General features: G+C 37.8%; 1 protein-coding gene across 2 annotated transcripts in view; it reads left to right on the top strand.

Moving 5' to 3' along the window:
- Positions 1 to 26,553, top strand: part of UBE3C (ubiquitin protein ligase E3C) — a 58,513-nt gene extending 31,960 nt beyond the window's left edge. For both annotated transcript variants that reach the window (XM_060782579.2, XM_060782578.2), the window contains exons 14-23: positions 108 to 212; positions 1,213 to 1,300; positions 4,251 to 4,348; positions 5,013 to 5,145; positions 5,614 to 5,861; positions 15,867 to 16,079; positions 18,921 to 19,109; positions 19,219 to 19,285; positions 20,223 to 20,353; positions 24,894 to 26,553. In XM_060782579.2, coding sequence (XP_060638562.1) covers positions 108 to 212; positions 1,213 to 1,300; positions 4,251 to 4,348; positions 5,013 to 5,145; positions 5,614 to 5,861; positions 15,867 to 16,079; positions 18,921 to 19,109; positions 19,219 to 19,285; positions 20,223 to 20,353; positions 24,894 to 25,064 — 1,443 coding nt within the window. In that variant the 3' untranslated portion in view covers positions 25,065 to 26,553. The remainder of the gene's footprint in view (positions 1 to 107; positions 213 to 1,212; positions 1,301 to 4,250; positions 4,349 to 5,012; positions 5,146 to 5,613; positions 5,862 to 15,866; positions 16,080 to 18,920; positions 19,110 to 19,218; positions 19,286 to 20,222; positions 20,354 to 24,893) is intronic.
- The last annotated feature ends 605 nt before the right edge of the window (positions 26,554 to 27,158 follow it).

The following is a 27,158-nucleotide window of genomic DNA, read 5'->3' as shown; positions in this document are numbered from 1 at the left end:
AGTAAGGCATATGTACAAATATTGTTGTGCACAAACATACTCCTGTATACTTTAATGTCCTTTTTGCTTTTTTGTACAGTACCATATCACATTATTACTTTCTACAGGTAATCACTAATTTAGTGAAGATGTTGAAATCTAGAGACACAAGAAGGAATTTCTGTCCACCAAATCACTGGCTATCAGAACAGGAAAACATTAGAGCAGATAAGGTAAGACTGGGTTGTTTTCTTAAGTTTTAAAAATTATGGCTGGCATTTCAAGATTGTAAGATGGACTTATGATCTCTTAACTTTTGAAATTCACATTTACAGTTTCTAAGGGCCCTTCCACATAGCCCTATATCCCAGAATATCAAGGCAGGAAATCTCACAATATCTGCTTTGAACTGGAATATATGGCAGTGTGGACTCAGATAATACAGTTCAGAGCAGATATTGTGGGATTTTCTGCCTTGATATTCTGGGATATAGGACTGTTTGGAATGGCCTTTAAGCAGTTCCCCAAGTGAAAGGCTTCCTAGGTGTTTTTGATTGGGGTGGTAGAAACTTAGCAATGTTGCAGATGTAAAAATATATTTTCCTTATCTTCTATAATCTTAAGAAATTCTAAGTGCCTGTATAGGTATAACAATGAATCAGACTTTATGGATTGGGAAGTAAGTATTTTTCTGTGTAAAATAAACCAGAATAGATTGCTGATGAAAATAAATGAACTTTTAAAAGACGGAATATAGTATTCTTCCAAATAAAAAGTGATTTTATTTCTGTTGGGCTGGAAGGTTACTTTAATACCCTAAGTTGTCTGAAGAAGCATCTCATCCTACATCGTCTCCTTAAGCCATTATGATATTGAGTGGAGGATTTGTTGTGTGTGCCCTAGCTTGCAGATTTCCATTTTGTCACGGCACAGAAATGGGCCTTCCGTACAGCAGCAGCCACCTTGTGGAATAATCTTCCTCCAGCAGCACATCAGTCCTCACAATATGTTTCAGCTATTTATTGAAAACATATATTTTACCTTGATAATTTCTCGACTGTGTCTGTGAACTCTTTTTCTCATAAGCTATGTAGATTGTATTTTCTCTTGGTTTATTTTATTGTTTACGATAGTGTAAAACTATTTCAGGTTTTGTATTTTGAGGATGGTGATGTGTTTCCCAACAAAATATTTTTAGTGATTTAATAGTGTTTCAAAATCTATTTCTACCAGGTTACACAGCTTTATGTGCCATCAGCCAGACATGTATGGCGAGTGAGACGAATGGGAAGGATAGGACCATTACAATCTACATTGGATGGTAAGAGAATGTATTTTCATATGCATATACATATGTATTGAATATGTCGCACCTACATCGAGAGCAGATAACCAGAATTTTGAGTTTCTCCATTTTTTTTGTAAAGAACATGAGGCAGGTATCTTTGCTGCCTTCTGGGTGTGTTTGATCTACAGTTTCATTCAGTTGTGGCCAGCATAGCTAATGGTGGGTAGCAGTTGGAATTGCAGCCGGAACACATCTGTAAGATTATAAGGTTTTCATCTGTGGTATAAAATTGTAATCTAGCTGTAATTATTGTTTACAGTTATAATAGCATAGCACATTGTGTGTGTATGTTTGCTTTTAAAATAATTTCAGACAGTAAGCCTTGATTTTCTTAAGCAAGACAGATAACCACCATTTATTTGTTTTGATTGCTATATAAACTGACATTTTAGATATTGAGCCAGAAGGTTCCCAGGTTTTTAATTGCAGTTCTGCATTCTGCCCCAACCTTAATCGTAATTATGGTTTGTTGAAACAAGCCAGTTTCCTAATTCTTAGATTGAAGCTGGCTTTATTGCAAACAATTCATACTTAAGATTACACAGGTTGTGGAAGCTAGATGATGATGAGAGCAACAATAGTATCAGCCATAACTTCCAATCTCCTCCTTGTAGAGCACAGGCAATGGGTGTACTGGCCGGCATCCTGTTGTGATAATATGTGCTTTTTGGTAACAAAGTGCATCTTGAGATGACCAAAACCTTTTAAAAGCAAAAGCCAGGCAGTGTCCCAAGTGAAAGGTTTCCTAGAGGGTTCTGATAGGGGTGCAAGAAACCTGGCAGTGTAGCAGATTTAAAAAGATATTTTCCTTGTCTTCTATAATCTTATGAATTTCTGTGTGCAAAACAGAAGTATAAGAATCACGTATTTTAACATATTAAAAATTAACACCAACTCAAAAGTTTTTTAAAAATTTATTTTGAATTAAATTTTAGTATTCAAAGTAAAATTACACCGTGAGGCCCTCAGTTCAAACATTACAATAATAAAAAGGAGAGAAAAAAGAGAAACCTTTATTGATAACTTTACTGATGTAATGTCCCCTGATCTTATGTTATGCATATCTGAAGATACGGTCCCATATTACTGAATCAGGAAGGTGCACCTTCAAAATATTGGCTCATCACAGAGAGACTGCCATTTTAAGATATTGTAGAAAATGAAAGGCATATTTTGTCTAGATTAGTGAACTCGCATAAAGTGAAAAAAGATGTGATCAACATGATTGTGAGAAGACAGGCAGTGTGCTTATGATTTGTTTAATCTCACTTGACTCCATGGGGGCTAAACCTAATTAGCGTGAAAGAGCCACTGTCTCACATATGGCCATGTTTATTTGTGCATTTTCATTTACCTAAATGGCAGGCTCTTGAGTTCTAAATGTTCTATGTATTGATGATTCTATCCCATATTTCTCTTTAAAGATGGAAACGTTGATGGGGCGGTGTAGATAAAATTGACTAATTGACCAGAATAATTGAACTGCTGAAGTTAGATAGTGGTTTACCTTTGCTGTACATGCATTTCCTGTTTTTAAAATGCTTTTAACCATTAGTTTAATTGATAGTAGGTATCAAGTGTAGTTAAAAATGTTGACCATAAGATAACCAGGCACTCGGATTGCAAGGGTTTACAATTACGGTATTTGCCAAAATTCTAAGCTCAAGAGAAATATTTTTAAATAGTTCTTGTTGTAAATAATATTAAGCCTTAAACTGTAACAGCTGTTGCTTTTGATGGTCAGCCATTGCTGCTACTATGCAAACAGATGTCAAAGGATTACCACTCTGATAATTGCCTCTTTAATCACATGTAGCAACTCTTCTCATTTTTACTTTTATTTTGCTGTTTCTTGAGATTATTAAGTTTGTTAATTGATATTTCATTATATAACAAGGTACTGGAGATATTGTTCCTTTTGGTGAAGGACTTTTCCATTTCCACTGTACTAGTTAGATTTTGGCTTTATGAAAATCATCTAAAATTGTACATTTTTCTCCAGCCCATATCTGTGTTGTCATGAATATTAGGCCATGACAACTTTATCAGCAGCTCAGAGATGCATGTGCCTTCAGATATCCTTCTGCACATGATGCTTTTCCAGATTACTTTTCTGACTGAAACTCTTTATTTATTATTTATTTTATTTACTATATTTGTATACTGCCCTTCTCAGCCCTTAAGTGACTCAGGGCAGTTTGCATCATAGGTAGTATTCAGCTTTGAGTTGTACCATATGAAGTAGATGTTAAAGTAGATAGGAAAACCAGGTTTGATTATGTGAACTGGAACTCTACAGTTTAACAATTAAAATTTTCCTTGGTACTCAGTAACTCATAGAATTCCCTTGATTCAGTCTGTGTAGCCAAAGTGTGTCCCATACTATGTTGTGGCACTGAAGCTTCTAGCATTCTTTTCCATGAGTCTTTTAGTGAGTTCTAACTAAAGTGGTCCCCTGGTGGTGCAGCGAGTTAAACCGCTGAGCTGCTGAACTTATTGACAGAAACGTTGGTGGTTCGAATCTGGGGAGCAGGGTGAGCTCCCGCAATTAGGCCCAGCTTCTGCCAACCTAGCAGTTTGAAAACATGCAAGTGTGAGTAAAGCAATAGGTACTGCTTCTGCAGGAAGGTAACGACACCCCTTGTAGCCATGCTGGCCACATGACCTTGGAGTTGTCTATGGACAATGCTGGCTCTTCGGATTAGAGGTGGAGATGAGCAGCACCCCCAGAGTCGAACACAACTAGACTTAATGTCAGGGGAAACCTTTACCTTCTTAACAAAAGTGGCAGTTTAGTAATATCTGGAAGGCTTCACTTTGCACACAGCTTCCACTGGATGGTATTTCAGAGATGAATGGAAACAATATTATACTGTATTGCACATTAATACTGAGAACACTCCTTTAATTTTCATTTCAAAAGTGGGCTTGGATCCAGCACCTCTTTCTGTGTCTGAGGAACGACAACTTGCGATATTGACTGAGTTACCTTTTGTGGTTCCCTTTGAAGAACGAGTGAAGGTACTTCATCCTTTCAACTCTTGTAGTTTTGGCAGTAAGCATGAAGCCTGTGTTTACCAAAGAGATGTCCGTACTGCATGCTTTGTGGAGCAATAATACTTTTTGCCCAGATGATTTTTTTATTAGGCAGAATATTCATTTTAGCATTTGAAAGCCACACAGGATAGTAGTGGTAGTATTGAAATGTTCTTCAAATGCATTTCTGCTCATTTTTAAGGTGCTGGGCTTTATGTAGTTGGAATGTGCTTCATTTTCTTTCCTCAAACTATATTGTTCTGTTACTTGCAGGTGACAAGTTGTATTCGAAAAGCAGAAATCAAAAGCTCTGTTAGGTTTCTAGAGCATTAGTGTTAGAGCATTTTTATCCTGATCTCAAGTTCGTTATAACATGGAAAATCCATCAGCACTGTGATATATATCAGATTATCTGTTTTATGCCTTTTTCATCTAAAAACATCAATAAAAAACAAATTTCTAACGTTCTTTTATTAGCTTTGCAGCTTTTTAGATATTGTGTATCTTAATTCTTCAGTATACTGTCATTGTGTAACTCAAATCTTAATGCAAGTTGAAATATTATGGTGTTGCGGAATATTGGACAATCCATGCTTAAATGAGATTACTTTTCTTCTCCCACCCTATTTCATTACTTACTTTATATCAGATCTTTCAAAGACTGATCTATGCTGATAAACAGGAGGTTCAAGGGGAAGGTCCATTTTTGGATGGAATCAATGTCACCATCAGAAGAAATTATATTTATGAAGATGCATATGACAAACTTTCCCCTGAAAACGGTACAGTGTTTATAAAATTATTCTAATATACATTTACTGTAATAAAAATGCTTTTCTGGGAAATCACACTAAACTCTGTAAACTCCTAATTATCTTTGTTTCTAGACTATGAGCTAATTTGGTTAGTACATCAACTAACCAACTAATTTGGTTTGTATATTGCAAGGAGCTGTACAATGAGTGTCCTAAACCAGAACCAGACTTTAAAAAATTATTATTCTTTACTGGGACTCCATTCTCTTTAAGGGTTTGTTTTATAAAACTTTAAATAATTGCATGTTAATTTATCCTGGGTTCCTGCCATGTAAAAGGATTGGTGGTATTATGTAGAAATAAGAACCATCAAGAGGAAGTTTTTCCATTGCACAGTTCATTGTGTGACTTTCTTCAAAGAATCTTTTGAAATGTTTGCATGTAAGAAGGTGTGTGTTTCCTCATTTGTACGTGACTTGTTTTTCCTTTCTCCAGAACCTGATTTGAAAAAACGAATCCGTGTTCATTTACTCAATGCGCATGGTCTAGATGAAGCTGGTATTGATGGTGGTGGTATATTTCGGGAATTTCTGAATGAGCTACTTAAATCAGGATTTAACCCAAACCAGGGTTTTTTTAAGACCACTAACGAAGGACTGCTTTATCCTAATCCTGCTGCACAGATGCTTGTGGGAGACTCTTATGCAAGGCATTACTACTTCCTCGGTCGGATGCTTGGAAAGGTAAATAAAGTGTACATGTATACGTAAAGATGGAGTACTAAAATACAAATGGAGATTTTCATGGGATGTTCAGAAACAGTTTTTTATATGTTCTCATATTTTTTATATATATGAACATCATTTTGGTGGACTGTTTGGACAATATATCTACTGTAGACATCTGTATAGTGGCATTCTTCATGCTTGGCACTCTGAATTTTGAGAATTATTTAAAGTGCCATCTATGCGTGGAAGAAATGCACACTTGAGACCTTAAAAGCATTGGGGAATGTTTAGTTTAGTAGTTTAACTTACCTCTCTACGTAGATTTCACTGAAATAAAGTCAGTCTAAGCAGTTACGTTAACAATGCCAAGAGACTTCACATGGTAAATGATCAAAAATGGTACCAAACAAAAGTTAAACCTAAAATCCATTTAAACAACATACGCGTACATGCCTGTAAGTTTTTACACAACAACGCATAAGGGAAGTGTACTTCAGGAGGCCAAATATAGCAGCAAAAATGAAAACGAAGCTCTGTTCCTCTTTAGAAAATATATTTCAACAGTAGCAAAAATGCATAAGCTGTTAAATGTTTCCTGGACTCCAAATACTTAAAAATGAATGTTTTATTTGACTTTTGTTTGAGAAAAGCTGAATAAAATCACTGTAAATTTTGAAATGAAAAGGAACCCAATTGGCTATCATTTTGAAAGTGGCAAAATATTGTGTGCACTCCGTATTTACACAAGGCACAAAATGACTGTGTTATTTAATAATTAGCTGTAGCCAGGTGCAAAAACACTTTTTAACTGACATGTCTGGAAAGGTGATGAATTCAATGGTGAGATAAGGCACGGCTTTTCTATTCAGGGCTTGCCTTCGTATTCAGTCCCTGTCAAAATTGTGGTTTTAGCTGGAAACCTCATTGAATGCTTATTCATCCATTTACAAAAATGCTTCCATTTTATCCGTTTGCAAATAATTCCTAAAACGCACCCCTGTGTTAATAAAAGCCTTTGTGTAAATAAATTGCAAGTGTAGCAAAGGAAGCAGTCTAACACCCAGAGCAATTTCTTATTTGTATAAACCCAAAGTCAAAGAGTGTTGCTGCTGAGAACGCTGCTTATATGTTACAGTGTTATCAGAAAACAAATACATTAAAATCAAATAATTGACATATCTTCTCTGTTTAGTGGAGATGGTCCAGTATATTTTATTTAGAGTTTATTCTTTCAGCACTTAAAAATACTTTGTTAGTTCTTGCTCTGCTTTGAAAAAATTCCATTTAAACATTTCCAGTAATTAAAAAGAAAAAAAACCCTTAAAATCCTCCTTTGTAATGCTTAACATTTTGAAAAAAAAGTGTTTTTAACTTCTAAATAATTATTTATGGAAAAGAGGTGATGATATTTTTCTTAGAGTACATCAATTAAGTGGATATGACTTGTTAGTCACAGCTAGCATTATTTCCATTAATTTCAGCAGGTCTGCTTCAGTTATGACTAACATTGGATTTAGTTCTTTAGCACCTGTCCTTATTCCCTAATACAGCTCTGAATAGTTGAGATGCCTTAATTGATAGGATTGCCATCAGGATTGCAACTGTGACAGAGTAATCCCATTGGGTTCATTGGAATTTATCTCCAGGTGAACACGTATAGATCTTCATCCTTTATGGATACATTGATTCAATTAATTGACATAAGACTAAAAGGATTCTTGACTGATTGAGGAGCAGCTACATTAGTTTTGTAGGACTTGTTCTGATACTTGCAGGTGCCAAATGCCATCCTAAAAGAGGCATTATGCCTTCTCTGACACATAGGAAAGAGTGTCCTTTGAGGTGCTACTTACTGTATCACACAAATAATCTTTTTTTTTTAAGTCTTTTGTTTCAAGGGGACCAGAGAGTCATTGTGATGTAGTGGTTTGCGCCTTGGACTATGACTCTGGAGACTAGTGTTGGCAAGTCCCCACTCAGCTATGGAAGCCCTTGGATGACCTTGGGCAAGTCACTCTGATGTCGAAGGCTTTCATGGCCAGAATCACTGGATTGCTGTGAGTTTTCCAGGCTGTATGGCCATGTTCCAGAAGCATTCTCTCTCCCTTTGAGGATGCCTCCCATAGATGTGAGCAAAATATCAAGAGAAAATGCTTCTGTAACATGGTCATATGGCCTGGAAAACTCACAGCAACCCAAGTCACTCTATCTCAGCCTCTCAAGAAGACAAAGGTAAAACCTTCACTGAACCGATATTTCCAAGAAAACCATGTGATAGGTTTGCCTCAGGGTCAATCATGCCAGAAATGACTTGAAGGTACACAAAAGCAAATAATGGAATCCAGAGTATGCTACAAGAAAATGAAGTAATGATACTTGAAAATATGGAGGTATTTAAAATTTGGAGACCTCACTGTGCATTGTTTCCATTTGAGAGCAGTACAACCCAGAAATTGTTGTAGCATTTTTGTTTTTCCTAATGAGCATTTTTTTCTCTTTTTTTCAACGTTAGTCTTTTTAAATTAAACATTTTCAGTTTTTTTTAAATGAGCATTTTGATGGCATTGTGCAAATTGTACCTGATCTTTCACTTTGGGTATTTGCTCTAGTCCTGTTGATTTAAGAACCTCCATACTGCTGATAACACAAAGAAATGTACACTCTTTAATACAGGTAAATAAAATCTAATTCTGAAATTCTAGAATTCACTATTATTCAATAATTTTAACTCCTAGGTTGAAGTTATTTGTATAGGTATCACATCCAGTAGCCTTCTATACTAGTTTCTTTTACATAGGCAATTATCTTTTCATTACAAATGACTGAACTTAGGACTAGCATTTGTAAAAATGTTTCCAGCACTGAAAGACTACTAAAAGTGGTGTATTTTAACACTAAATCTTTGAGAGGGAAAAGATTCTATTGATTGTGATATTTATTGGGTCATAATGTATTTAAATTTTCTTTAATGCATATGTTAGTGATTGTTTACTGTGATAAAGTGCAGAAAGGTCTCTGCAAGCTATTCTACATGGAAAGAATTACCTCATGTCAATGGTCACTTCTCAATTAAAAGTTCCATTAGCAGATGATTCCAGCTTCTGGTTTGTGTACTGATTGCATTTTATGGCTCCTAAATCAGGCTTCCTAGACAGGGAATAAATAAACAGTTAAAGTATGTGGTAATGGCATCCTGATCTTTTTTTGCCTTTGGAAACACCTAGGTCCATTTAAGTCAATTAAGTTCAGAGTATTTACTGAAATAAATTGTTGTGCTTGAACTCTTATTGAAAATGAGTACTTTGCTGATTTGAAAGTATTGATTTGTCTTGATACATGTCTCCATTGGTTGGATTAATAATAGTTACCTTGGCACAGTTTTTTTTAAATGATTCATTTAACAAAGGTATACTTTCTGCTGATAATCTCCTCCTAAGAGCACATATTCATTGCTGCAGGAGCTTGAAGGAGTGGTATTCTTGTGAATACAGGAATGCCCATGCTCTCTGAACATCAGAGTTGTCTGAAGTGTATAAAATATGTCCTCTTCTTATGCCTCCTGCACTTACTAGGACTGTTATATGCACAATAACAGATGTTTGAAACATGACTAATGAGCCTCCTTGGAATTTGAACATATACATTGAGCAACAATCTGAAGTTTTTTCAGATCTCCTGTAGTTCTCAAATTAAAAAGCAGTCTTTCCAGTCTGATGCTTTCTATAGGATTATAGCACCCACCATTCCTATCTGGAATAATTGTACTTGTAGTTGGATCTATCTAGAGCAGTGGTTCCCAACTTGTGGTCTGTGGACTACCAGTGGTGCGCAAGAACTAAAATATGGTCCGCAGCCTCACTGTTACTACACTGCTGCAACAAGAGAGACTGGTCTCACAAAACCCTCTTAGATGGCTGGGCATTAACAAAATCCACAGATAATAACACAACTCAACCAATTTTTTCTTGGTGTCTTCGTTTTTAGACCTGGGGTATTTGGGGTGCTGATTCAGAAAATTGCGTTGGATAGACCACATCAGTTCTAAATGATTAAATATGGTTTTCTGTGAATGAGCAAATGTCGACTACTGGATGACATATGTTCTATCCAATCCAATTTTCTGAAGCAACACCAAATAACCAGAGGACCTAAGATGACATGAAATGCCTACAGATGCTGTTGGGAGATGTTGTTTATTCGTTCACTCACTTCTGACTCTTCATGACCTCATGGACCAGCCCATGCCAGAACTCCCTGTCGGCAGTCGCCGCCACCAGCTCCCAGTTCGGAGATAAAAACAGCAAAACATAGTAGTGGCTTCAATTGTTTCAATCTCTTCTGTGGAATATTTTTTATGGTATGGAAAGGATACATTAAATAAGGAACATAGGCTGTTTTATTTGTGTGTCTGCAATATTAGGTCCACTATAAATATATTTCTATATGTATGTGAGTAATGGTTTCTTTGGAGTAAGGAGAACAAATGGAAAAGCATGCAGCTAAAACTCAGATTTATCAATGAGACAAGGAATGCAGGGTTGATGCATTATTTATTTTCTTATGTGTTCATGTTTTAGTGTTCACAACCCTGGATCAGATCAGATATATTCAGATATATTCATAGAATCATAGAATCAAAGAGTTGGAAGAGACCTCATGGGCCATCCAGTCCAACCCCCTGCCAAGAAGCAGGAATATTGCATTCAAATCACCCCTGACAAATGGCCATCCAGCCTCTGTTTAAAAGCTTCCAAAGAAGGAGCCTCCACCACATTCCGGGGCAGAGAGTTCCACTGCTGAACGGCTCTCACAGTCAGGAAGTTCTTCCTCATGTTCAGATGGAATCTCCTCTCTTGTAGTTTGAAGCCATTGTTCCGCGTCCTAGTCTCCAAGGAAGCAGAAAACAAGCTTGCTCCCTCCTCCCTGTGGCTTCCTCTCACATATTTATACATGGCTATCATATCTCCTCTCAGCCTTCTCTTCTTCAGGCTAAACATGCCCAGTTCCCTAAGCCGCTCCTCATAGGGCTTGTTCTCCAGACCCTTGATCATTTTAGTCGCCCTCCTCTGGACACATTCCAGCTTGTCAATATCTCTCTTGAATTGTGGCGCCTAGAATTGGACACAATATTCCAGGTGTGGTCTAACCAGAGCAGAATAGAGGGGTAGCATTACTTCCTTAGATCTAGACACTATGCCCCTCTTGATGCAGGCCAAAATCCCATTGGCTTTTTTTGCCGCCACGTCACATTGTTGGCTCATGTTTAACTTGTTGTCCACGAGGACTCCAAGATCTTTTTCACACGTACTGCTCTCGAGCCAGGCGTCACCCATTCTGTATCTTTGCATTTTGTTTTTTCTGCCAAAGTGGAGTATCTTGCATTTGTCACTGTTGAACTTCATTTTGTTAGTTTTGGCCCATCTCTCTAATCTGTCAAGATCGTTTTGAATTCTGCTCCTGTCCTCTGGACTATTGGCTATCCCTCCCAATTTGGTGTCATCTGCAAACTTGATGATCATGCCTTCTAGCCCTTCATCTAAGTCATTAATAAAGATGTTGAACAGGACCGGGCCCAGGACGGAACCCTGCGGCACTCCACTTGTCACTTCTTTCCAAGATGAAGAGGAAGCATTAGTGAGCACTCTCTGTGTTCGTCCACTTAACCAATTCCAGATCCACCTCACCGTAGTTTTGCCTAGCCCACATTGGACTAGTTTCCTTGCCAGAAGGTCATGGGGGACCTTGTCGAAGGCCTTACTGAAATCCAGGTACGCTACATCCACGGCATTCCCTGCATCTACCCAGCTTGTAGCTCTATCGAAGAAAGAGATCAGATTAGTCTGACATGACTTGTTTTTGATAAATCCATGTTGACTATTAGCGATGACTGCTTTTGTTTCTAAGTGTTTGCAGACCACTTCCTTAACAATCTTTTCCAGAATCTTGCCCGGTATCGACGTGAGGCTGACCGGACGGTAGTTGTTTGGGTCGTCCTTTTTTCCCTTCTTGAAGATTGGGACCACATTGGCCCTCCTCCAATCTGCTGGAACTTCTCCCGTTCTCCAAGAACTCTCGAAGATGGTTGCCAATGGTTCCGAAATGACTTCCGCTAGTTCCTTCAATACTCTGGGGTGTAGTTGATCTGGCCCTGGGGACTTGAACTCATTAAGAGCGGCCAGGTATTCCTGAACGACTTCTTTCCCAATTTGGGGTTGGATGTCCTCCAATCCCTCATCCACTCCATCTTGCTGAGGTTGAAGACTCTCTTTTTGTGAGAAGACCGAGGCAAAGAAGGCATTAAGTAGTTCTGCCTTTTCCCTATCCCCTGTCATCATTGCCCCATCTTCTCCTCGAAGAGGTCCTATCGCCTCCTTGTTTTTCCTTTTTCTACTGACATAAGAATAGAAGCCCTTTTTATTGTTTTTAATGTCCCTGGCAAGTCTGAGCTCGTTTTTTGCTTTAGCCTTGCGGACCTTTTCCCTACAGGTGTTGGCTATTTGTTTGAATTCTTCTTTGGTGATTTCTCCCTTTTTCCACTTCTTGTGCATGTCTCTTTTGTGTCTTAGCACAGTTAGAAGTTCTTTGGACATCCATTCTGGCTTCTTTGCACTTGTCCTATTTTTTCTCTTTGTTGGCACAGTTTGCAATTGCGCCTTGAGTATTTCACTCTTGAGAAATTCCCATCCATCCGTAACTCCCTTGTCTTTTAGTATCTGTGTCCACGGAATGCTGCTCAGCGTTTCCTTCATTTTTTGGAAATCAGCTCTCCTAAAGTCCAAAATGCGGGTTTGACTTGTCTTAGTTTCGGCCTTCCTTTGTACCTCAAATTGCAGGAGCACATGGTCACTTGCCCCTAAGGATCCTACCACTTCGACCGCATCGATCAGGTCCTCCGCATTTGTTAAGATGAGATCAAGAGTAGTCAATCCCCTTGTTGCTTCTTCTACCTTCTGGACCATGAAATTGTCTGCAAGGCAAGCGAGAAATTTGTTGGACCTTGTACTCTTGGCCGAGTTTGTTTTCCAGCAAATATCGGGATAGTTGAAATCGCCCATGACTACTACATCTCTTCTCTGTGCCTGTTTGGTCAACTGTTGGCAGAAGACTTCATCAAGTTCTTCCTCCTGGCTTGGGGGTCTGTAGTAGACGCCTACAACGACATCTTTTTGAGTCCCAGTTCCCTTGATTCTTATCCAGATGATTTCAAGCTGGTTTCCCAGATTGCTGTCTTGAATTTCTTCTGCAGCATAAGAGTTTTTGACATATAAGGCTACTCCGCCTCCTCTCCCCTTTGTTCGGTTTCTGTGAAAGAGGTTATACCCCTCGATATCTACATTCCAGCGATAGGAGTCATCCCACCAGGTTTCAGTGATCCCTATGATATCATATTTGTGGTGTTGTGCTAAAAGTTGGAGTTCGTCTTGTTTATTTCCCATGCTCTGTGCATTAGTGTAAAGACATGTGAGCCCCTGAGATCTTCCCCTGAGCTGTTTAATTGGGATTATTGTGCTTTGGATTCAGATATTCAGATATTATTGTTTTGTAGCACAACTGCATCCAGTCTGTATCTGACACGAATCAGTTTAAACAACCCCCTCTGGTTTAAGATTTCACTGAATAAGTTGCACAGCCCTGTAGTGAGTATGTACCTTCAAGTTACCTGTCAAACTATGATGCTCCCATAGATTTCATAGTGTTTTTAAGGTAAGGAACATGCAGAGATAATTTTGCAGTTCCTTTCTCTAAAATATAGCCTACAACACTTCGTATTTCTTGTTTGTCTTCCATACAAGTAATAACTAGGGTTGACCCTGCTTAATTTCCAGAATCAGAAAAGATCTGATGCCTTTCAAGTAGGGTTCTTGGGACTCTACGTTTGTACAGGACAGCCTGAATTTGTAGCCCTGATACAGAATCCCTCAAATCCCGTATTTGAGAGCAGGCACTAGCCACATTACCACCAGACCTACCTTAAAGTTTTTAGTATGTGTGGAGGAAGCAGAGTATCTGCTGGGGTTGCAACTTGGCATTTTTTCTATCCATGATGGTGAAGGCAATAGACTGCTAGTGCAAATTTTGCAGGGATTTGTGGGTTTCTGTGGGTTCTGGAATCTTGCAGAACCCTTCAATCAGGAGAAAGGCCATCCTCTTTAGATATCCTTATATAGGCCTGGCTCTTCAGGAAACCTGGCAAACCTGTGTTCCTGGCAAGTCATAGATGCTGTGCGATTCAATATCTCTTCAGGAACTGCAGCCTATGCTGGAAAGTGCGGCATCAATAAAATGGGGCAATTACTTTTCCTCGAGGAGTAGCTGTGTTTGTTCCCATCAGTATTTGTAAACTTCGATTCCCCTTTTCTCAAGAGTTTTTTAAAAAGTTCTCGGCTTGAAAATGGGAAAGATCAAGGTGAGCTTGACCTGGCCAGGCACACTCCAGAGGAATGGACCTGTGTATAATGTAGGTGCTTATTGCATTTTGCCACCTGGAAAGAGTGGTGCTCAACTGTGATTAAATTAACATAGACTTATTGTGCATTTGAGAGATGTTAATTGCAAAACTTAGCTTTTACTGTAATTGGAATATTAACTATTTGTCTTAACCTTGATTTTTTTGCATTTTTATTTGGAAGAACTTGGCTACAGGCTCCATGTTTAATTAAAATGATAATCAAGATTGCACAATCAAGGTGGCCTAAAAATGTTTTATATAGTTTTTAGATTCAGTTATAAATGTTTGCTGTGGAGTTACCTGAAGATTGATAGAGATGCATTTGAAAAGCATTATTTTTTTATTGATTCTTAATGTAGTAAATTACTAAAGTTATTTGGCAGCAAACAGAAATGGCCTGTGATGTTGTTCGCATTTATTCTCCTGATAGCACCACAATTTGCATTAATTGCATTGCTAGTGCACTCACTTATATTAAAAGGCTTCTACTATAATTAATCCTTTTTATTTCAAATCATTTTGGCACAATTTCCAGCAATAAACACTCATAAAAGACAGACTGTTGAAAAATAACAGGCAGGTTCCTTCAATACACCTATTGCTATTTTCTCTTGACATGAAGTTATTGATAGGCTTCTAGGAGCCAGTGTTATATCTGGCTAAGAATTAAGGCCCCTGTGAAAAATGGTAAGTGGATTATTTTGCATAAAAAGTAGACAGTTCCTGAATCTGTGTAATTAACCTGTGTTTAGAAAAAACCTTGATTTATGCCTACATTTGTGTTTCAGTTGCATACATTATGGAAATTTAGTTTATAATCCATTTAGCTGATGTGATCATAGTGTTTAAGGCCATCATTTATTAGTGCTTGTATATTAAATGCTTTAAAGGCTTCAACTTGACTTGTGTTTTAAAAACGAGGGGAAGGGGAATAGTATACAGATGCAGAAGTATACAGTAAATCATAGCTGAAATTCCATTTTAATTTCAGGTAGTTTTGACATAGTTAACAAAGGAGCTGTGTTCATGTATTACTATTTCATAGCAGCCAAAGAATAAAAGAATACCAGGCTACTTCTGCTATGCAATGGTCAAAAACCTTTCTTGTTTGAAAAACCCAATGCATTTCAGCCTCATCACAAACTGTCCTTCATCAGGGGCTATGCAATGTTCAAAAATATCTGGAGTATGCACAGAATGCACACTCTGTACAAGCGGGCCATTGAATATTAATAGAAAAGCTTTTGACCAACATTTGTTGGACTCCTCTCTTTCTTTTAAAATTCACATTTTGAATCTCAGCATTCTAAATCATAGCAGACCTTGACTTGCTTGTATGGAAGATATCATACAACAGAGAATGGACAGGTTTTGTGAGTTTTCTGGGCTATATGGCCATTTCAGAAGTATTTTCTGCGGATGCTTCGCCTGTATCTATGGCAAGCGTCCTCAGAGGTTGTGTCTTTAGTGCAAATATCCAGTGAAATGAAATAAAGTGTAAAATACTTTGGTCGTGCCTGTGTATGAAAACAAGTGGATTAATTTACAATTCTTTTTTATATCTTTTAAAGGCTTTATATGAAAACATGCTTGTTGAGCTTCCATTCGCCAGTTTTTTCCTTTCTAAGTTGTTGGGGACGAGTGCAGATGTGGACATTCATCACTTGGCTTCATTAGATCCTGAAATGTACAAGAACCTGCTTTTCCTTAAGAGTTATGAAGGAGATGTGGAAGAACTTGGGCTGAACTTTACTGTGGTGAATAATGACTTAGGGGAAGCACAGGTAAAAGAACCATTCTTTTCACACTGAATGGGGCTAATTAACTATTAATTTCACAGTGATATTGGCATTCACTTGCCATTGTGATAAGGCATGTGTGCCACAACTGCTAACTAAAGAGTCCAAGCATACAGGCTATGGCCATTTAATGGTGCTTATCACCAAACAAGAAATAGTCTATTCATAGTAGTGCTTGAATATTTGAAAGGGAGAAATTATCATATGATGGCAATTCTGAGAAAAATAAGGTTCAGTAAAAATGCTTTGAATTGATGTTACGATCTTCAGTTTACTTAGAAGCATGCATTTACTTGGATATGCAGAAAATACTTCTTTATCAATTGTTTCATCACCTGATGACTAATCTTCACAAAGCTGATACTGGATTTGATTACTTTCAAAATGGCATAGAATAAGGAATGCCAGTATGCAGTCTAGCCATTTACTGTGTGTGTTTCTTGGGCAATGGTTGGAGCCAAAGCAAAGTATGGCAGGACCAGATTTATTCCTTTCAAAGTTGAAATTTTCCTTCCAGGCATAAGTAGCACATTTTAATTCTGTAGATGCTTATTCGTAACTTCTGCATAGTTTAGTTCTATCCTGGATATTTAAAATTGCCTTCCACGCAGCAGTATAAGAAGCCATATCTCCCCTGCAGATTGTGGTTCCTCACTCTTAGTACAGAATATAACATTTGTAAATATTCTAGGCAACAAGTTGTAGTTCCATGCAGTAAAGTAACCTTTTCCAACCTTGCATCAACCAGATCATCTAGACCAGAGTTTCTCCAGCTATCCGATATGGATAACTAGCATTCTTAAAAAATGAGCCTGGGACCAGTATTAGCTACAGTTGTTCATTTCTTTTCTGGAAACTTTTTGTGAACTAGCACTAGTAAATGGACCACACTTCAAGTAGTGATTTAGATCATGCTTCCCAGCAGTCTCTTCTCCCATGATCAGTGGATAAAAGGGATGAGAGTTGCACTTTAATCTAAATAATCCGAACGCAGACTGTAGTAGATAATTGCCAGAGTGAAAAAATATCTTATAAAAGCAATTATGTATGAATTGATGAAACACTATGGAGTTCAAATAGAGAAATTTTGAATTGTGAGATATACTAAAGATAAATTTAGTGTATCTCATAATTTACATTACAGTCAAGTATATCACTTAACTGTAGTGTAAATTACAAGATGTGATAAGTGTTTTTGAGACTTAATGAAGCCAAGTGTTTAAATAAGTACATTTTTATCAGTGGTCCAGATTAAATCAGGTAAGCATAAATTATGACTAGTCCCATTCATTTTGGTAGGACCTGCATTCACTGAATTCAGGACCGACTCCACCCCATCATAAGTTTTTAATACACCTAATATAGTCTTTCTCAAACTCTGCTCCTTCAGATGTTTTGGACTTCATATCTCCGAAATTCCAGCCATCTTACCAGCTGTTAGGAATTGTGGTCGTTGAAGTCCAAAACCCCTGAAGGAGCAGAGTTTGAGAAACACTGCACTGAATGTATAGATTGAGTTGTGCCTCAGATTTGGGGTTTAGTTTGCAAAGAGTGGCCTGTATTTTAAAAATGAGTGGGTTTGTGTCATGATTTTGGGGTTCTGTTCTCTGAACAGTAGACTTTTTTGTATAGTAGTTTCTGAGAGATTGATGCTGATGAGACTTTAAAAGTCATATTTTGACTTAGCAAGAGGTTCTGCCCAAGCCCTTAGGTGAACTCAGAGAATATCTTTGACTCCTTGCCATTGCAACTGCATCTAGTGCAGGTATGTGCAAACTGTGGCCCTCCTGGCGTTTTGGACTTCAACCCCCAAAATTCCTAACAGCCTCAGGTCCAATGAGGGGGAAAGGGAAAGGACCTGAGATTATTAGGAATTGCGGGAGTTGAAATCGAAAACACCTGGAGGGCCAGTGTTTGCCCATCTCTGATCTAGTGTTTGGTTCTAATTAATGCCTTTTGGGAAATAATTTTTAAGAAGGACGATTTCATATCTTAATTACTTGTCTTCATGAGGAAGCACTTCAACTGTCAATAAAGAAAAGTTGCTCTAATTTGAAGGCATCCCTCTAGAATAGTAATATTTGTTTTTTAAAGGGCAGAAGGCTGTAATAGTATTTTAATCTAGCCATGAATGCAAATCCTAATATTGTTTGGCTCTGCTCCGGAAATAGTTCACATACAATACTTTTTTTTCAATTTACTCAACCTTCTGTTTCTTGGGTCCTGTTTGAAACAATATTTATTTAATGTCCAATCTTTCTCTTTAAGTATGAGACCCAAAACAAGTGTAATTTGTGTTAAAATTTATAGAACAAAAATAGGTGTGGCCATAAGTGTTTTTCACAGAGGCTGTTAATACACTGTAATTCTACCTTATTGATAAAGCCTCTGAGAATAATAGTTTTAGAGTGAGTTATTTAATTAACAAATAAATATACTTAGAATAAAAAGAAAGTATTACAAATAACAGTGAGCCATTTAAACATCTTTTGAACTTTGCCCTGCATAACTGAGGTCAGACTCCACAGTTTTGTTTTGCCACCTAGTGGTAGATATTGTGACAACAGACACTATATCATCTCTCTCACACACTGGCAAAATTCAGACTGCATGCTCTTTTAGGTACCAGCTTTTGATCTTTGTTATTCTGTAAATGCGTATTTGTATTGAAGGTGTTAAATGTTTTAAATTGTTTGCATTGCATGCACAATTAATGCATTAATTGCAGTAGAGTTGGGGCAGTTTGGATTGGGAAATATTATGAAATATAGTTCATTGACAAAGAAGCATTGCATTCATTTCATAGAAAATATGTGTGTTTTTCAGGTGGTTGAACTGAAGCCCGGTGGGAAGGACATTCCTGTCACTAGTGCCAATCGAATTGCATACATCCATCTTGTGGCTGACTACAGGTTAAACAAACAGATCAGACAGCATTGCCTTGCATTTAGACAAGGTCTGGCTAACGTTGTTAATCTTGAGTGGCTTAGAATGTTTGATCAACAAGAAATCCAGGTATGGCTGCAGAAGTCTCTTTTTAAGTATTCCATTTAGCAAGATTTTAAAAATTACAAAGGTGTGAAAATTTTGTCTGCAACTTGAGAATGCATTTCTTTCAATGTAGGTTTTGATATCTGGTGCACAAGTTCCTATTTGCTTAGATGACCTCAGAAATTTCACCAACTATTCAGGCAAGTATACTATAGAATCATAGAATCATAGAATCAAAGAGTTGGAAGAGACTTCATGGGCCATCCAGTCCAACCCCCTGCCAAGAAGCAGGAATATTGCACTCAAATCACCCCTGACAGATGGCCATCCAGCCTCTGTTTAAAAGCTTCCAAAGAAGGAGCCTCCACCACACTCTGGGACAGAGAGTTCCACTGCTGAACGGCTCTCACAGTCAGGAAGTTCTTCCTCATGTTCAGATGGAATCTCCTCTCTTGTAGTTTGAAGCCATTGTTCTGCGTCCTAGTCTCCAGGGAAGCAGAAAACAAGCTTGCTCCCTCCTCCCTGTGGCTTCCTCTCACATATTTATACATGGCTATCATATCCCCTCTCAGCCTTCTCTTCTTCAGGCTAAACATGCCCAGCTCCTTAAGCCGCTCCTCATAGGGCTTGTTCTCCAGACCTTTTATCATTTTAGTCGCTCTCCTCTGGACACATTCCAGCTTGTCAATATCTCTCTTGAATTGTGGTGCCCAGAATTGGACACAATATTCCAGGTGTGGTCTAACCAAAGCAGAATAGAGGGGTAGCATTACTTCCCTAGATCTAGACACTATGCTCCTATTGATGCAGGCCAAAATCCCATTGGCTTTTTTTGCTGCCACATGACATTGTTGGCCCATGTCCAACCTGCTGTCCACGAGGACTCCAAGATCTTTTTCACACTCACTGCTCTCAAGCCAGGCACCCACCTATAATTCAGTGAGCCTTCTCAACTTGATATAAATAGCACTAATGAAAAGCTTTTAGCATAGTTAATTCTTAGTTATTTAACATTCAGTTTATTTTTCCAGACTGATATCAGCAGTCCCTGAACGTACACTATTGATATCTTCAAATGATGCATGATAGCAGTTCAGCTGAATTGTAATAGTTTTATTTCCTTTTGAAAAAATGCAGGTGGTTATTCTGCTGATCATCCAGTGATCAAAATCTTTTGGAGAGTTGTAGAAAGCTTCACTGATGACGAAAAGCGTAAATTATTAAAGTTTGTGACAAGCTGCTCACGACCTCCACTCTTGGGGTTCAAGGTATGATGTTTCCTGAATGTTGCTTATAGTTCATAGCACATTAGTCTGGTTTATTGCAGTCATTATCGAGATATTAAGAACATTTTGGTAATTTCAGGCTCTATTGATATGAATGGGATCCTGGGCCCATAAGTACAAAAGCCATTAGTGTTTGGTCCAGAGATGAACTTGTAGATTTTTATCAAGTGTTAGAAACATTTGGTACCCAACAGTAATTATTATATTTGAAAGAAGGCATTTTATATTAGTATAAAAGAGGTATCAGTAGTAATTGTCCTGTTGAGCACTTTGGTTCTACATCAACCTGGGAGTGTGTGTTTTATGTCTCATGTATTTCTTGCAGAGGGACAATCTACAATAGAATATAGTTTCCTGAAAATAATGTCCCTAAAATAATATGGTTAGCAAATAAATAAGAGGTGGGGTACTGCTGATGTTTTACATAGCCGGCTGTTCTTTTATCAGTCGGAGTATCTATTAAGGTACACAAACTTCAGGTTAATTCATCCAAATTTAACAGACAATATGACTCCATTAATGTATTACATTTAGGGAATGACTTAACTATTTCTACATCAGTGGTGGGATCAAAGCTTGTCAAAGTTACTTTTTGATATAGTAAATCCTAGAGTACACCATATACATTGTGGCCATTGTGAATGAGGCTTCAAAACTAACTTTCCTAAGTGCTCTGGTGGGATTCTGAATTATTTCATGAATACATGTTTCAAAGCATTGGCACCAGAAATAAAGCTGGTTCCATATTTGATCAAATTTTCTATGCCATCCATATTTACTTTCTATTCCTGATAGTATATGGCTCTACAATAGTGGTTCCCAACCTGGGGTCCGTGGACCACTAGTGGTCTGCAAGAACTAAAATATGGTCTGTGGCCTCACCATTATTACACCATTGCAACAAGACCGACTGGTCTCGTGAAACCCTCTAATAGTGGCGAGGGTTTTTAAATATGGTTTTCTGTGGGCGAGCAGATGGTGACTACTGGATGGCATATGTTCTGTATCAGAAACTAGTGCTGATGTGGTCTATCCAATGCAATTTTCTGAACAACCAAACCAAATCTAAAGTTGACAAAAAACTGATTCGTAACCCCTTTGGCACTAATGTTAGAGAGTGGTCCTTGGTCAAATGGACCCTGGTCAAAGTGTGGTGCCTGATCAAAAGGAGGTTGGGAACCACTGCTCTACAACATAACAGAATATTAAGAATGATACAACTTGGTTACCCTTTTATGGATAGTGTCCCTACTCAGTGACATTTTTCACATATATTATTTGACATAAGGCTGTGGCGCATCTGGCTGGGAGTCAGCACCATTAAGACCACTACTGACTGAAAGGTCATGAGTTCAAAGTCAGCCTGGGTCAGAGTGAGCTTCCGACCATTTGTGTAGCTTGCTGTTGACCTTTACATCCTGAAAAACAGTTGCATCTGTCAAGTGGGAAATTTAGGTACCGCTTATGCGGGGAGACTAATTTAACTGATTTACGACTCCATAAAATGTCCAGAAAGCAAACAAAAGAACAAGGAAGTACTCCATCAGTGTCACAAATGGATGGTTAAAGCAACAGCTCCCCTGGTGGACAGAATACCCTCATGAAGCTGGAAAGTTAAATAGCCTCTGTGTGTCTGTCTATACATGTTGTGTGTCTATGGCATTGAATGTTTACCATGTATATGTACATTGTAATACACTCTGAGTCCCCTGCGGGCTGAGAAGGGCAGAATATAAATACTGTAAATAAATAAATAAATAAATAAGACTACGAAAAAAAGAATGACTTCCTTCAGGTATGAGTAAAGACTCTCAAAAATGTAAATTGGTATCTTAGGTTAATGAATTCTCTTCTAATGCCAAGTGTAGTCACTGTTGGTTCCCCACACTGTGCAAGATGTACTATTACAATGTTTTGCCCTGGCAGTAAAGAAAGGACCTTCAGGAAAATAGTATAATTCTGGGTGTATAATAAATGTTGCTGCAGTACGTTGAAGATAAAGAGCACCATGTACTGTAAGTAGTAATTAGTATTTGCCATGCCATAAGTTGTATCATTTAAGGAAAATATATATATTGAGGGCAGCAATTAGAGCACAGTGTATTCCATAATTAATTGTGATAGCTGTATTAGAATAGAAGATAATTGGATGTTGCTGTTAAGAACATAACTTTCTAATTGCCTGTCTTTGAAATCTTGTCCATACTACATTATGGCATCTTCACCTTTTTGCTAAAGTTAGTTCAGACTCATTTAGAAGGATGCAGTGTGTCTTGAAGTACTTTACTTATAAATAGCACAGTCAAGACTTGCACTATTTTTTAAAAAATGGGAATCTTCACTGCCAGCAGCTTGAGCTCACAATAACACATGCTAAAGCTAATTAAACTTTAATAAGTTTAATAAATGAGGTTGTTACAGACAAAAAAAATCATTAAAGTGCAGTTGGAAACTGTTAAGTTCCAATCAGGTCACACAATAAATTGATGGTGCTTCTCCCTCCCCTTGCGTTGCCGATTCCCGTTGCACAGCATTTAATTATGAAACAAATGGCACCCTTGGTTTGACTTTTCCATATAGAACTTCATTTTTAACATTTTTAAAGCTTAAAGTAGGAAAATTCAATTAGCATTTTGAAAGGAACACTAAAAATACAGCATTTTAGCGATGACATACATTTTAAGGCCCCCATTTAAACAATAATTTAACTTAAAATCTCATTAACCTCCCAGCTTGGGTGTTAAGAATTTTTCTTTCTTTTTTGGCAGTTTCTAAAACTAGACAATCTATTTTCACTCACCAAAGCATTTGATGATATTAGTGCCCTATTACTAAGGAAAACACACGTTTGGAAGTGGGGTGCAGAGGCTGGCATGACTGCATGGAGTGCCCTTACCTTCCCGCTAGAGCAGTACCTATTGATCTACTCACATTAGCATGTTTTTGAACTGCTATGTTGGCAAAAGCTGAGGCTAACAGTGGGAGTTCACCCCACTCCCTGGATTTGAACCATCAACCTTTCGGTCAGCAAGTCCAGCAGTTCAGTGGTTTAACCCGCTGCGCCACCAGGGACTCCAAGGATTAATATACATTTTAAAATATAAATGACATAAATATTAATAATTACAATGACTTTGGTGATGTTATTTCTGAGAGTTGACTTCTCATAGTTTAATAGTGTTTAGATATGAACAGAATTGCATGAAAAACTGTGTAAGTGTTGCACTATTACAAGAGGAAAAATGATTTGAGGGTTCTTTAACCCTCATTCAGGTGAGGATTAAAGGATCCTTACCCAGTTGGAATTGCAGTATATTGGAGGTAAGCTCCCCTGAATCCCTCTGGGGAACGGGGGTGGGATATAAATAAAGCTGCTGCTGCTGTTCCTCATCCCCCTTCTCTTTTATTATATTTGGAGCATAGAGAATGAAGGATATCCCAGAATACTAGGAATCTTATAAGCCTGCCTTTTCCAATCTCCCAATATAACCAACCCAGTTTGACTTAGAAAGCATTACTTCCTGTTAAAACTTCAAAAGTCTTGCTACACAATTAGTTATGACAATTTACATATAGTAAATCAATTTTTTAAAATGTATTTACTGATTTATTCAATTCTAAGACACACTTTTCCCACCATATAAACATCTCTAAAATGGATTGCCTCTGAGAATCACGGGTACTTTTTTGTATATAAATAAAGCTTTTTTTTTCCTGCTAATGGAACTGAAATTGGTGTGCATTTTACCATCGAAATAATCTTAGAATTATTTTTTTTCATGTCAGGAGCGACTTGAGAAACTGCAAGTTGCTTCTGGTATGACAGAATTGGCCATCTTCAAGGACATTGCCCAGGGGGTGCCCGTATGTTTTACCATCCTGTGGGAGGCTTCTCTCATGTCCCCATGTGAAAAGCTGGAGCTGACAGACAGGAGCTCATCCCACTGCCCGGATTCGAACCTTGGACCTTTTGGTCCACAGTCCCACCAGCACAAGGGTTTAACCCATTGCGGCACTGGGGACTCCCTTAGAATCCCTAGAATTAATGAAATACAGTAACTGGAGGAAGCCACTGTTTTGTTTAAGCATACCCAGAAAGATTATGATGGCCCAATGGAATATCTTAATACAGAGGCTTTCTACTGTGTCACAAAATGCTTTGCAGTTCTTCTCAGTTTCCAAAGATATCTCCACTACCATGAAGCAGGAAAGGAACATGTTAATGCCTTCAGAACTTCTGCAGCTACTCTTTGAGAGGCTGGCTGTAATCTCAAATCTGCTGCATGTTAATGATTACATTGTGAAGTAATTGATAGGGGAGAAAATTACGTTTGTGTTATCCATGTTTCTACAGTGAGGAGTGATTTCATTTCCAGAAATTAATGCTGTGTCTTTTTAAAAATAGTTCTGTTCTGGCCTTTGGAACATCAAGGATGTGCTTGGAAATGCTGAGATGTTCTCCTTTGTGAAAAAAATTGTTCTGATTGTTACTCATTCTTTATGTGTTTTTTTGTCTCCCCAGGAATTATATCCTGCTTTTTGCATACACAACGGAGGCTCTGATTTAGAGCGACTTCCCACTGCCAGTACTTGCATGAATTTATTGAAGCTTCCAGAGTTCTATGATGAAAACCTTATGAGGAGTAAGCTGCTTTATGCCATTGAATGTGCTGCTGGATTTGAGCTGAGTTGAACTGAAGTTTTAACCAGACGCTCTGTTGAGGAACTCGAATCAGTGCCTACTCCATGCGCAGCACCCATGCCGGGCAGGTTAAGGGAAACCCACGTAGGTTTGTGCAGCTCATTTTACCTGTCAATATTCCTTAAGTAAGTTTCAGTTTTTACACAAGATGTTAGTTTGCCATTGTTCATTAGCATTTATATGCATTGACGCAACCTTGTTTGGATCCAGAATAACGAACGCTGTGTGCAATATGGTAGGCTTTCTGAGAAGGAACATATATGGGCACAGTAACATCTGAGTGAATATAACCAAAGATGAAGCTTTGGCTTTGTGCTGTTCAAATACAAATAATACCACAAGCTGGCAATAAAGCAACATAACAAAGCAACCCAAGGGGAAGAGACAGTGTCCTTGGAGCAGGAAGAAAATGGCTAACAAGTGACCTGGAACTTTGAAAGTCTAGAATATGGTTGTTCCACCTCTTTTGAAGTGGCAGAAATTGTTTACAAGTGTTTCTGCAACTGCAGGCTCTTGCAACTTGGAAAAAAATGCATTTATGTTATTACCATGATAGTCAGTGGTAGGTGTTGAGAGAGAAATTTGTCACTTGTGTTTTTCTTTTTAAATACTTTCAGTAATCTGAATGGGCATGCTTGTTCTTCAGTTACTATCTTAAAGTGTGTCATGATCCATTGGACATTGTTTAAAAACTGTGTGACTGTCCTTTTCTCTTTTTTTTTTACCCCTGACTTCCTTTTCTGTGCCTGTAGAATATTTTTTTAAGGTGTCAAGAATTTTTTTTGGCATATAGAATATTCACAGTGCTCCTGACTGGAGAGAGCAAATCTTTGTAATGACAATTAAAACAGGTTTGAACTGAAGCATTTATCCTTTCTTTTTGAAAATTTGCACATGCTCCCATGTCCTCTTTAGCTTTTCCCTCCTCGATTAGCCGGTTGATATAAAAACGGAGCTGTCCGCTATTGTCATGAATAAGCAATGGGTCTGTTTGCTTGGTTCAGGGACTGTCTTCGATGTTGTGGTGGATTGCTAAGGGAAACATTGTTCTCGTGTCACAAAGAGGCGTTTCAGAAATGGTCACAACACTGGGTCAACCTGTGTCTTCACGTGCAATTCTCACTAAATTATTTTATAATATAATTGGAAATAGAAAGAAATCATTAGCCGGCGAAATCAAGTACGCCCTTTAACGTCAACTGAAAGAAACCGAAGAACTTTACATGTGGGGGTTGCTCTGTTGGGGGTCCCCTTGACTGAAAACCTATTTTACTGCTGAAGAAGCTCCTGGATTTCATATTTAATTAGCAGTGAACAGCAATATATTTTAAATGTGCAGAACAGCTCTTGGGTGATTTTAAGGTGTTTACTAGTGTTAGTACAAAAATGTATAATTTCACGATTTGGATAAGAAATGAAGTGTTGAAAAATACTATTTGTAGTCTCCATGTACAGAAATAAAGGAATTGTTTTCTTTTTGGTTCTGCTCTAAGCTGTTTTATTTATGGTAACTGTTGAAGTGCTCAACCCCTTCTGTTCTCCATGGTTTGCTTCCTGCCTTGGGTTTCTAAACAATTATGGAACTGAAAAGAGAAGGATGTGAAGAAACCTCTCACCAGGACGTTGGCCTTTTCTTAAGCAAAAACATGGACATCTTCTGTTTTAAAAGCATTATTTATGTTATAATTCAAAGTATTAAATATTTTTGAAATTATTTTTCAACTGAATTCATTTGTTTGATTGCACCTGACAATTTTGTATGTTGTAAATGAAAATTAAACTTTCTATTGAATTTCCGCATTATTTCCAAGATTGCATTGGGGTTGTGCCAAATTATTATAAAGGATGGAAATAGCATTTGTTCTTCCTGTGCAAATATAAGGCACAGTGTCAAAAATATTGTCACAAGAGATCAAAGTGAGTAGAAACAATGAAAAGATGGGGCAGGACAAGATTCAGGGAGTTCCTTTCAATGCACTCACACTTGAAATCGTTTTATTTGTCCCCTTTGATCCTATTGGAAATTTCAGAGGTATTTTTGAAATGTGGCACCAGGAGCTAGTAAACAATAAGAGTACTGAAAAG

This window comes from Anolis sagrei, chromosome 6 (assembly GCF_037176765.1).
Source record: "Anolis sagrei isolate rAnoSag1 chromosome 6, rAnoSag1.mat, whole genome shotgun sequence".
Classification (NCBI taxonomy): domain Eukaryota; kingdom Metazoa; phylum Chordata; class Lepidosauria; order Squamata; family Dactyloidae; genus Anolis; species Anolis sagrei.
Note: the sequence above shows the minus strand (reverse complement) of the source record. Positions and strands in the feature narration are given on the sequence as shown.